Source organism: Lissotriton vulgaris, chromosome 3_1, assembly GCF_964263255.1.
Source record: "Lissotriton vulgaris chromosome 3_1, aLisVul1.2, whole genome shotgun sequence".
NCBI classification, from domain to species: domain Eukaryota; kingdom Metazoa; phylum Chordata; class Amphibia; order Caudata; family Salamandridae; genus Lissotriton; species Lissotriton vulgaris.
The window spans coordinates 975,964,556-975,977,462 of NC_141689.1; the positions used below are offsets into that span (position 1 = coordinate 975,964,556).

The 12,907-nt window shown below is 43.3% G+C and overlaps 1 protein-coding gene across 1 annotated transcript in view; it reads right to left on the bottom strand.

The window, feature by feature from the left end:
* PSAT1 (phosphoserine aminotransferase 1) overlaps nucleotides 1-12,907 on the bottom strand; it is a 97,891-nt gene that overhangs the window by 57,855 nt on the left and 27,129 nt on the right. The window contains exons 3-4 of the mRNA XM_086961338.1: nucleotides 12,621-12,690; nucleotides 12,220-12,425 (exon numbers count right to left, since the gene is read on the bottom strand). Of these exons, the coding sequence (XP_086817464.1) occupies nucleotides 12,220-12,425; nucleotides 12,621-12,690 (276 nt within the window). The remainder of the gene's footprint in view (nucleotides 1-12,219; nucleotides 12,426-12,620; nucleotides 12,691-12,907) is intronic.

The window sequence follows — 12,907 nt, forward strand, 5'->3', positions numbered from 1 at the left end:
AGTGGATTCCAATTCACCCGGCGGAATAAGGTGAAGTTTACGAGTAGGTTTCAGAAGTAGACTGCCGATGGGGTGGGGTGGGGTGCGTAATGGAGAAATTCAGGGTGAAGAGGATAAGGAGGTGGTCGGACCAGTCAACAGGAAGGATGTTAGAGAGGGAGGGCAGATCCTTGCAGGTCAGAATTGCATCAAGGGTGGCACCTTTGGCATGAGTTGGGGATTGGCAGAGTTTAATCAGGTCAGTGATGCCCATGATGCCGTTAAATAGGGAGACTGCGGGGTCGTCATTTTTATTCCAGTGGATGTTGTGCCCAGGAAAGATTTTTAGAGTGGGAAAACGATGCTTGGGTAATAAGATCAGACATCTCTTCAGTAAAGACGATAGAATTACCAGGAGGGTGGTTGATAGTGTGAAGCCTAATGGAGGGGGAGCCAGGAATTTTGATGTCAGTGCATAGGTACTCAAATGTGGAAGGGTCTTGCACCTGGACTGTTGAAAGATTAAGATCTTCTTTAAAGATTAAGGCAAGGCCACCTCCTATTTGCTCACTTCTATCTCTTGATGATGGAATAACCAGGGGGGGGGGGGGGGACAGCAGGTCGAAGATAGGGGTTGAGTGAGGGCTGTGTCAATGTTATCGCGGAGAATGGTTTCCACAATCTCAGTTGCGTGGCAGGAGGCGGATCAGCAGTTAATCAACATGCAAGAGAGGGGGGTGGGGTTGGGCAGTTTGGAGGGAGTGCAGGGGGTGACAGGTCCGAGTTGTGGTGGGGGTCTAGGTGACGCCGGAAGTAGAGGGAGTCTGCTTGTACCATCGAGAACTAAGATAGTGGACTGATGGTTAAGGGGAGTGGAGGGAAAGGATGGTGATGGAGAAACGAGAGCGCTAGAATGAGAGTTAACTTCTAGGGTTGTCGTACAGGTGTCAAGCTGTGGAGGGGGGCGTGATGGCACAGAAGGGGGCATGATTTTGGTAGTTTCAGTGGGTTCGGATAGGGTAGAGCCGTTTGGGGGGAGGGGTGGGCAGGGGGGAATGTTGGTGTTGGTAGCAGTGCCAGGTGGAGTGTGGGTGTTGGCAACAATGTCATGTGGGCAGTTTGTAACGGGGTTGGAGGGAGGGGTGTTGAAGTGTATAGAAGAGGGGATGGTGTAATGTGAAGGGATCGATTTGGGGGCATGAACCAAGGAGTGGGCTTTGGTGAGAAGCGAGACATCAGTTCTAAGGGAGGTGAGTTCAATGGCAAGGGATGATAGGAGAAGTTCAACAACATTAAGGAGTGATTGGGTAAGAAGTGAGGAATGAAGTGGCTCAATAGTGTTAATGAAGTTAGAGGGGTTAAAGTGGTCTAGGGGTCGGAGATAGAAGGGGGGCAGGGGGATAGCCTGGGGAGGGAGGACACCAAAGTTGTGATGAGGGGGAGGATCGTCATTGGGGAGAGCAGGGGCACAGGAGATAGACAGGGTGGGGCGTTCAAATTGGGTGGAAGGATAGGAGAAAGGGACAGGGAGATAGAGGGGGTGGCGTCTCTGGTGTCTTTCGGGTTGCATGAGAGAACGAGTGAGTGTGGGAGGGAGGAATCGGAGGGAGGGACGGACGTGGGAAGTAATAAGGGGCTAAGGGGGACGGCGAGGGAGAAGTGCATCAGAGGGTGGGGGGAGGTGGAATTCAGAGGGAGATGGGGGTGTAAAAGAATCTGCGTTATTAGTATGAGGGGATAGTCGGGGTAGGAGAGTAGGTTGGGCGAGTTTGTGAGGGGGGAAAGGGGGCTGGGGGATTGGGCGTTGGGGGTAGTGGGGGAGTTTGGGGCACTAGTGGACAGAAGAGATTGGGAATCGATAACACAGATGGGGCGCGTGGGCTGTAAGAAGTAGAGAAGCGGGGGTGGGAGAAACAGTGTATAATGATGGACCCCGGGGTTTGGGTGAGTTAGAGAGAAAAGGCAGGGGAAGAGGAGATAGGTGAAGGGTCACGTGGTGGAGGGGGTGATCGGGGAGCGTTCGCGGGTTGAAAGGAGTTGTGAAAGAGCATGAAAGTGGAGTTCAAAGATGTTTAGGTGGATTTCGGAGGCTTGGATGAGTATGTTACCAGACTTGAAGATGGAAATATCTATTTCCCCCATAATGGCGACAGATGGGGTGGTGGAGAGTTTCAGAACGTAAGGGATCTTGCGGGAGGTGGTGATAGGGAGGTGTTGAAGAAAGAGGCTTTTCTATTTAGAAGGGCGCTTGGAGAAGAAGATTTAGTTGGTGGTCACGGAGGAGTTGAGGCTGTTGTGGTGGTCCGCAAATAGGGTTTCTGGATGCGGACAGAGAAGTTTGTGCTTAAAGTTTTTCTTCCCATGTTTAGAGAGATGGAGAGAGTAGAGGATGGACCAAGTGTTGGGGCAGAGCTTCAGGATTGGTGGGGATGTAACAGTGTGGGGGTAGGGGAGGCATGATTGGGAGAGAATGGAGCGGGGGGGTGGAGAAGTCAGGATCCGTTGGACTATATTTAGAGAGGGATTAGGTAAGGAGTAGTGGTCTGTTAAGGCCAGAGCAGTTTAGAAGCGGGTGAGTCGAGCAAAGGGATGCAAAATAGGAGGGAGTATTTGCAGCGATAGAATAAACAGTGTGATGCAGCTTATATGGCGGAGATGGATCACAACTTGTCATATGTAGCATACGGCACACCACAAGCAATAGACTGCTCCATACATGATAGAGAGGGGCACATAGCACTGTAATTACACCAGGATAAAGCAACAGTCTATGACAATAGAGAGACTAAAACAAAGGCAGCATGCATAAAGGGATAACCAGGATGCAAAGCATGTAAGGGGTGGGGGGTGGCTTGCGTGTGGTCAAGTGGAAACGGTACTAGAAGAGGGTGGGTTCAGCAGGGGGAAAATAGGTAGGTGGAGGTATGCTGATGCAACATAAACAGTGAGATGCAGTATAAATGATGAGTATAATACATCATATCACATGGCGCATACAAGCAAAGCGTAAGCAATAGAAAATAAAATGCATGATGCGGACATAATGCACATAAAAAGGATTAACACAGCAAGTAAGAGGATGAGAGTAAGGAGGTAGTGGAAGAGATGTGTTTCAAATAATGGTGAGTCGCTGCCAATGGATACAAAGTGAATCAGCCAAGTTAACAATCAGAGTGGGAGGGACGAGAGTTCAGAGTAGTGGATGGTAGAGGAGTGGGTCGTGGAGGAAAGCGGTATGGGGTGTTGGATGCATAGATAGCACAACTACGGACGTTAGTCTAATGAAATAAACTCACAGTATGGTAGAAAGGGTGAGGTAGTGGAGAGGCGAATAACGTGCATTAAATTGCATTATAGAATTGTAGGTAAAAGGCAAGGTCAGACGTGAATGGGGTAAGATAGTGAGGAGTAATAGTTTATAGGACAGGGGTAAGATGGTGCTCGCAGTTCAGTGGGACAGACTAAAGACATGGGGCAATTTGTGAACAGATCTGTCTATGGATTGAAGCCGGAGGCTAGTTCCATGATTCAGCAGCATTTGATTTGCTGACAGATTAAGCCGATTGATGAAATATTGAGACATGCTGAATACTGCTGCCATGGCTTGGCAGTTCGGGCTGGACTGTTCCCACGAGGCACAGGGTCAGACTGATTTGCATATGGCCAAGTCTGAACTGGGGTGGCGGAGTGAGCTAAAGAACGTTGGATTAAACCCAGATCAGTTGACTGGGGGTGAGTGCTTGCATTGTTCAACACTCTGTCAATCATCCCCTTTGGTTTTGCAATGTTAAGTTAACCCCACCCTTCTCGTGTAGACTAGCTTAGCTCTACAAGTGTCCTTCAAACACCACTTCCTGCAGACAGTAGTTACCTGTCAGAGGAGAAAGATTTACACATAGATGCATCTAGGAGGAGACTATACATTGAAAGTGTATTCCAAATTGCTTTATGAATATGTTGACTCAATGGATTCTAGGGATTGATACGTCTGCATGCAATTATCTGCGTCAGTTGCTTAGGTGAGAACATACCATCACCTCCACTTGACATACAGAGTTACCTGTGGTTTATTGAGGAGCTTATTCTGTGGAAAGGGTCATCTTCAATATTATTACTCGAATCAAGACTTGTTTTTTTCAGAAGTTCCTATGTTGAAGCATTTGAATAGTCAGCCTGATGCAACAAACTTCGCGATAGTGGGACATTTCCTTAGACCCACCATGACAGACACTGCTTATGTGCAAAGATTTAACTTAACTTGTTCCTCAACAGGTGTAGAAAAGAAATTCATAAATTCAGTAGACAGATGAAGAGACATACTGGCTAAAGCAGCAAATTATTCAAAAGTACCCCATTGGGCTAAAAGAGGAAAGTAAGCACAAGTTAGTGGGAAAATTAGCAGCATTAGCTTTAGATTGGCAACACAAGGGGAAATTATGCACATTCATTAGAAAAATCAACAGACACAAATTATGTGGGGAACAATGAATGTGATCATACTTTTGAAATTTGTGGAAACTGGGAATAGACCAGCATCAGAAGTCCTTCGAGCAAAGTAAGGAGGAGTCTGTTGTATGTTGAAAGTTCAATAACGTTGTACTTACAGTGCAGACAAAAGTAAAGACTTACAGAAATAAATTAAGAGCATTATGGACATAAGAGAGATTTGAAAGAGTTAGAAACAGGTGCTTGGGAAACAATAGAGAATGGATTTTCTGCTATAGGCAGATGGTTTGGAAACTTAGGGTGTGTAGTTGTTGGAAGCCTATTGAAACCCTTAGTAAGAACTGCTCTTTGTGGATTGTTCTTGTTTGTAATCTATAAGGGATACAAATGTGCACAAGTAAAAAAGGGACTGAAGAGAAAGAGAGCAGACAGGGACCTAGAAGATACAGAGCAAATACACGAAGTTTCTAGAGGAGTGCAAAAAAATAGACGACAACCAGATTGTGATTTGTCCATTTGATAAAAGACGCCTAGCTTGATGCGATTGCTTGATTCGCCATCAGAGGGGAATTGGTGCAGCTTAATTTTAGCTCCACTTACTTAGCACATGTTTCTTGTGTGATCTAACGACTAATGTGAAGTGGTACAAGTGACATTATTAAAGTGCAGTTACGGAAGAAGTAGGGACATCATTCCTACACGGTGTGTCTTAATTGTATTAAATTATATATTCTTTGAAGACCGGATGAATAAACCAATCTTAATAATTAAAAGTGTACTTACAATAGAAAGGAAAATGATTTATATAATGTGTGCACTAATGTTTCATACATTGCATTAAATGTACTTCTTAGCCACACTTACACCAACATATTCAAGATTTTACTGTATGTCACATGTAATAGGAGTCTAACGTACTTACTATTTACATTTATCCATGTTTGAAAGTGCAGAAGCATAGTCTGCTGGACATATTGACCCTTGATAAATAATATCCCCAATAGACTATTAGCGCTTAGAGATAAATGTCGAGGAATCCACAGGTACACCAGAGGACATAGATTGGGAAGCGGCGCTGATGCATCCAAGAGAAGTGGCAATTAAGCTTTATCTAAGATTAATACAGTGCAAAATATTGCAAAGGATATACTACGACAGGGCACAACTCCACACAATGGGCAGGGCAGAAACACCCAACTGCCTACGCTGCAGAACTGGCCAAGGTACCTCCATACATACCCTGTGGACCTGCCAGCAAATACAAATATACTGGTCACAAATAATTGAGGAACTAAGTGCTATATTGGAATTACAGATACCTATGGATCTGAAGTACACCCTCCTGGGCATTACCACAGATGTTGATATTCCCAGGTACAAAATCCTATTGAGCAATTTGGGGCTCATAGTGGCCAAACGTGACATTGCCAGATGTTGGGGTAAAATAGAGTTGCCTACTATGGCAGAATGGTGAACCAACATGAACTTATATGGGGGCAGAGATAAGTATATATATGCTGCCAGATGGTGCCCGAAAACGTTTAGGAAGTTTTGGCAACCATGGTTAAAATACTACAACCTAGAGATGGCGGGGGATGAAACAAACAATACAAACCCCTATATATTGTATTCATAACTTTTGAGTCGATACTTTAATTTTCCAAGAAGAGGCACTGCATGCGGACTAGGCTTAACCCAAGGAGGGAGGGGTACCAGTCAAGAAACTATCGTTATGTAACCTATGCATTTTTAAATGTAGAAACTATCGGTAATAATGTCGCACTTGTTGCATATAAGACTCAATTGCTCCTGTGCTGGCTAATGTTTAAAAATACAATAAAAAAATAGTGTTTAAGTGCATACGCATATTTAAAGGTGCACCATTGATTTAATACTTTAAAGTTGACTTTCCCGTTATGCACAAATTAAGTATTTCTATTTTCTGCCTACATGATTTTGCCCATGCAGGTGCGTTCACAAGGATTGTTAGCTGAGAGTAGAAAAAATACTGTATTAGTTATAAAGAGCCTGAGAAGTAGACCTTGACAAAAGAACATGGAGAGCCAGAGCATTAACTGAAAAGTCTTGTTCAGCAGCATTGCAGTATGGCCAGAGTGATCAAGGACGATGTTGTTCCCATGTTCAGTGTGGGACATTTGTAAATGTTGCATCTTCCGTGAGAATGGAAAAGGATCATGGAAACCTGGTTGATAAGAACAGAGGAGTGTTGCTCAAGAGACTCTTGTGTGTCATATCAAGTGTTCACTCCTTCTGAGTTTAGGTACTTTTCCCTTTGGACTTGGAGCGGGTTAGATCTCTATGCTTTCCCTTGATTCTTTGCGAAATGTGGGATAGGCGAATGCTTACTCCCTTGACTCTAGAAGACTATTGACCAAGCATATGGAATGTTGGCACCTTCCCATTCTTCCTATTTTTCCTGCCCTGCCTTATTTTGCGATCTTATTGAATTTACCTAGCTTGGGAATCTTAAGTTTAGATTTTGACGATTCACTCATGTACAGAAAAGAAAACCAGAAACTGTTCTCAGAGTACCAAATCTTGTTCTTGATCTTTTGTATTGCTGTGGCTGAACCTCTGGTTTCCTTGATACTAGTACACCAAATTCTTTTGAGGAGGTTGGGTTCCCCAGTTGTTATTCTGTACCTTTACAGCATGATGCGGAGATGTGTTTCTTAAGTGGATTGCTAACTTACACTAAACCATCTTAATTCCAGGTCCTTATTGTGTAGCCAAATGGGTAACACTGTTAATTGACATTTGAATAATCTATTGTGAACTCCCATCACCTCTCAGTCGACGAGAAAGGTTCATAAGAGGACAAATGGTAAAAGGTTGGCCCAGAGCGCTGGATCACACACACACAACGATTTAGTAGGGAAGGGGGTGGTTTTTACCCTGCTTCACAGAGGGCAATGGCTGACATTGCTAAAGTACTTTTAATATTCAAAGCTTTCATCAGTCTTTTGAATAGCATTAGGATGGTGACGAGTAGTAAAGATAATATTATGTTAATTCGAAGAGGGAGGCCAGAATACTGAATCATGGAAGCTCCAATTGCTTCACAGCACAAGGAGGAGGAGAAGAAATCAGATGCTGCAACACGACTGCCTGGAGGTCGATGCATATTTCCTCCAACTCACAATGAGTTCCAGGGATGAAAGCAAGTCACATACAAATGGTGGACAAGTGAAACTTCAAAAGGAGGGGGGTTTCATCAGTCTGTACTGTATTCAACATGTCGTGGCACATTTTCACAACAGTTAATCTGATTTTAAAACTAAATAGTTAACAACTGTACTGCAAAAATCTTTGGGGAGTGAGTGCCTGGATTTTGCTACGTACCACGTGATTTTGCTACGTACTTTCCACGTGATCTTGCATAGGTTTTTTTGGACGGGGGAGGCGGGGGGGGGGGGGGTGGAAGTGGATGAGGTTACCACTATTCTTCTAGAGATCTATGCCCTCTTATACTTAACTAATAATGCTTTACATATTAGCGCAGGAGGCGCCCTCTGTTCAATTTCCTCTTCAATGACCGTTTCATGAACCTGGCTTCGGCCGAGAGCCCTCTTTTCAAAGAAATGTATCTAACACTGTTTGGGGCAACATGTCCAAGGCAGTGGAAATTAAATTGGCACAATTACATGTTATTTAAAGCAACTGCTAAAGAAAAAGGCGTTCACACCTTTATTACTGGAGTGCAAAGTTCCAATTTGAGTTTATTACCAGACTACAGCAAAAGTGACTATAAAAACGGTTTTACTACCACAAACTGGTTTTGCTACCACATATTGCACAAAACTACTTTAGACAGAGAAACTGCTCTCTCACTTGTCACAATATGTCTGGAGTGATATTATAACTTGCTGCACTTATTTTAACTTCTTAAAACTAAAAGAGTTGCGGTGCTTGACCTTGGTCGGCTGTTGTGTTGGTACGAGTTTCTTGCTGCACAAATGCAACCCTTTGCGTCCTGCTTTTGGTTAAATACAGGAGTTAAAACAAACGCACATGACAAATATACCATGGCACAAACCATATATGTAGATACACAGAGATTAATAGGCTATTTATTATCATTTTTGAGTGTGAGGCGGTGCATAAGGGCTCACAGAATGTTTCCCTTCCCAGGAGTCATGGTCCTGGCCTACACTCAATGGTGTTAATAAATATATTATGCTCTGCACATTCGCTATTATCAATAATCACCCTCCTTCTTTATTTCTCTTGCACAGGCTTCCTATTCCCAGCCAGTAACACCTATGGATCGCTCTGCACAATACTAAATACAGAAAGCAGACTTCTTGATGAATGTACATTTTCATCTTAACTATATTGGAAACTACACCAATGATGATATCTTTATTTTATGTTGCAAATTGTTCCTCCATTATGGCTGTGCAAAATGGATCAATTGAAAGTCTATGACTTTTCGGAAAGTTCATATACAGAAATAAAATTCTCTATTTTTCCCTTTAATCCAACTTTACTTGGCTTGAATAACATGGTCCGACGTTTCCCATCCACATTTTAACTTCCCATCTGCATTGTGAGAATTTCAAAATCTGACCAGCAGATATGGGTGGAAGGTTGTCACTTTGTGTCATTTACAAAAAAAGTCTAAGGTGATGTCTTTGACTGAAGCTAGCTGTGACGACAAGTGACGTTTGAAAGTGGTAGGGCATAAAAGTTAGGAATTACTGTTAAGTAGCGAGCACCCCATTTTCTTTAACTTTCACCTTGTCGTTATTTTAAAGACTGTGTACCCCAATGATGGGTGACCCATCATGCTCATTTTCACATAATCACAATTACAACTTGAATACCGGACCTGTGCCCTCTCTGTAAAGAGGCCAAGAATTGGATGGCCATGTATTTAAAACACGTTTTTGACTGAAGCACTGTGCGAGACTCAGTATAGTGTGACACTCACCTGCAGCCCTTGCTACCTGGACAGTGTTTCTCTCTTATGGGATGTCTCACTTCATACGTAGCCCCAGTCTAACAGCTGGTTCTAATGATCCTGTGTGTTCCAAGTCCAACAGAGCAGTAAGTTCCAGAGGGAGGGAAGGTGGAAGACTATCCGAATGCACCCCCAAAGGGAAATAGTGATGGTACTGTTAGCCACCTTAGCTTCCCCTGCTGTTGCGCCTCAACACACAACGGAACATCTGCACCTGGCTTGATTTTAGCCTATTGGTGTGCAGCTCAGCGCTACGATATGTACATAACACGTCTTGTTCTATCTACCCAAGTACAAATGACTCTTGTATCCTTTCCACTGACGCACCAAGCACTGTGCTCGCAAAGTGACAGGACTTCTATAGTCAGAGTTTTTATTTTTTCACACCCTGCAAAAATCGATATATTCTATGGCTTCCCAGTTCTATAAAAGGAGGAAACAAAGGGTACTCCCATCTAAAGTAATTATCCAAGGATCACACAATGTGTACATAGTAGACGCCAAATTAGTAACAACAACATCTTTTATGAATTTTTTCAGTATCAAGAAAACTACATTAAGCGAATCCAAAGACACACAGCAGGTCTCGGGGCATCAACTTTATAAACCTGCACCTCTGTCAAATTTAGTTTAACTAACTTTTTGAAAAAAGTACTTTGTTTAAATTTAAAAAAAAAAAACACATCCACGTTATAACAAAAACGACTTATCAAGGTTTAAAATGTGCAGGGAAAGACCCCAGAGACGCAGGACACCGTCCGATTGGAGTCTTCATAAAAGGCCGAGCTGCCGTACTCCCTGATCCCAGGAGTCTTCTGCAGGCCTCACTTATCCCAGGAATCACGTGTGAGGACTCAATGCAGCAGGCTCCTTCCAGGCCTTGATTCAGAGTTTCTAGCGCTTATCTGCCTCGGTGTGCAGCGCACACTTTTGAAGTCCAAATGATTACTTTGGTTAGTGAGCTGTGTATACCTGTATTATGAACAGTGTGTTACAGACCCTTAAACATCACATAAGTAATTAAAGTAAGAAACCTTCCCACCCCTGCATCAATGCGGTTAGCCCTACAGTAAGTCTTCACTCTTACCCAAAGGCTCCACTTGCCAAATTAGCGTCTTTGTATCTGTGTCTCCATGTTTCGAATGATACCTGACCGCTGCTTGCTATTTGTGAGAACATACCTGTTTCCGACACTTAACATCTCGGAGCTCCCAGATGTAGCATTTGGCTAAACTATGTTATTTTTGCTGGTTTCCATAGCACCAGCGCATTTTGGGTGCGAGGAGAGGGGACAGCAGTCCGTGACGGGAATTTTCAGTTCAGAAGATTCTCCAGAAGCACCTTGGCATTTACCAGGAATAATCGATGTTCCCGGAAGCCACAGAGGCGAGTCGTGCCTTGTTTACTTAAAAGAGCAAAAAGTCAACAAAACTAACTAATCCAGGAGCTGCTATCAATCGGTTTTCAGCATGAGAGAAGCACCATCATTGGTTGAAGCAGGTTAACACAGCGCTCCTTTTGAGACTAGAAGCCAGTGTTAGTAGTTCACCTGGCTGTTTTACAGCTCAGATTGGTGTGATCTTACGTGTGCATGTAGGAATGGCCGTCGCAAGACGGCCGGCAAATCTGATATTTACACTTTATGGTTTAGGAAATTCATTACTCTGCCAATCAGCAGCAGGATTGGCCCAGCCTCCACCCTCATACTCGAGGTGGAACAGTGGCACTTCACTTTATAAGAATGGTAAAGACCATTTTATTTCATTTAGATTTGCCGATTCACTCGCAGCAGGCGGGGTGCCGCCTCGCCACCGTAAAGGAAAAACCACCACTCTAAGTTAGGCCAATCACCTGTTCAAAATATTGTAGCAACTCGGTCTCCCACAAACACGCTCCTAAAGTTGGAGGGAAGATAATCACACAAAAAGGTTTGGCGCCATGTTGTCATTATTTCTTAATTAAGTTCAGTATTGCAGGCTAATTCTTAAAGATGGGAGTATTTTTCAGCCAAGCCGCATCCTCTTCACCAAGTGCAATTATTCATTGTTACAGCCCCACATTCTCTATAATAAGTGTACAGTCATCATAGTACCACGACTAGCGATAAACAGCGGAAATAAACTGCATAAGCAGTAACTCATTCAATGGATTTTAGCTACATTTTATCGACAAAACACATTTAAAACCATGCAGTCTATTCTCATCCTCAATCAATACATGGGATTTCTTGCCTGCAAATTAACTCAAATAGTCCTGGAAGAAAATATACAAATAAGAAACCTTAAGTGAAAAATAGGACAAAACAGACTATTATATCCCTGATAGTGTAAGGAGACTAAGCTATGCAATCTACTGAATTTCACAGATTATTCTTAGAAGTCATACGTGAATGCTGATTACATCCCTTATAAAGCGATCCGCGCAGCGCAAATGCTTATCAGACCAAGTCCCATCCATAGATCTAGAGGCTATCCACCATGTATGTAAAGATAGAGTGCCCACCTGTGTGTTCCACAATCCCACTGCCAACTACTGGACAGAGGTGGAATGGCTCATGCTAGGTAGAACAATAGAATAGAGAATCAATCACACCTATTCCCCTCCCCCCCCCCCCCGGGGTTGTGGGGTGTTTAGTTATTCAACAAGAGGGATTGATTCCAATGAGAGAACTCAGAGAAAGGTGTTACTGGCAAGTAACCGCTTTTAAAACTACTTGGCAGATAAACCTTATGCAATAACAAAGTAAGATAGCAGTGCTTCGATATGACGATCCCATCTCAGACTAGAGATGTGTTCAAAGAGAGATATACCTGTGTAACTTCCAAGTTTAGGATGAACAATATTCACTTTTCCATATTTCTCTGCCTCAAGAGCAGCCTTAGCAGACCAGGCTCCAGTGACGACATAGTCAGCACATCTGCTTCCCTTTAAGCCGATAAGGTTCAGGGGGACTGAACAAAACTGCCCTGATCCACCCCCTTGCAGGAAAAGCACCTTGTAGTTTTCTGGGATATTCCTGTGGAACAAAGAACATACATTCCATTAGTAACGGAACAGAGACATGGAATTCAAGAAAGATTCACTTGTACTTCACACAGTAGCAACAAGAATTCGGCAATTCACAGCTATGTAAACATATCATTTTATGTTTACTAAGCATGAGTATGAAACGGATCTCAAATTGTCAAGGTTACACCGAAAGTAAACTTACAATAATTCACGTAGCAGGTTTTCACTTGTGTTGAGAATCTTAGTGAAATCCGATGACCTGTGGCTCATTTCTGAATAAAAATCAAGATAAAAGAAGGTTATTCCAGTTGCTCAAAATTCCAGTATCCTTCATCAGTTCATCTCCACAAGCCTTTATCAACCACCAGCCTCCCCCTACTAGCAAACCTTTCTGCCAGCCTTACCAAATTTAGGAAGCCTATCAATCTCTGATCACCTTTGGCAATCCAAATCTAGGAGAGTTCAATTGTCTGGAGCGACAAGAACATC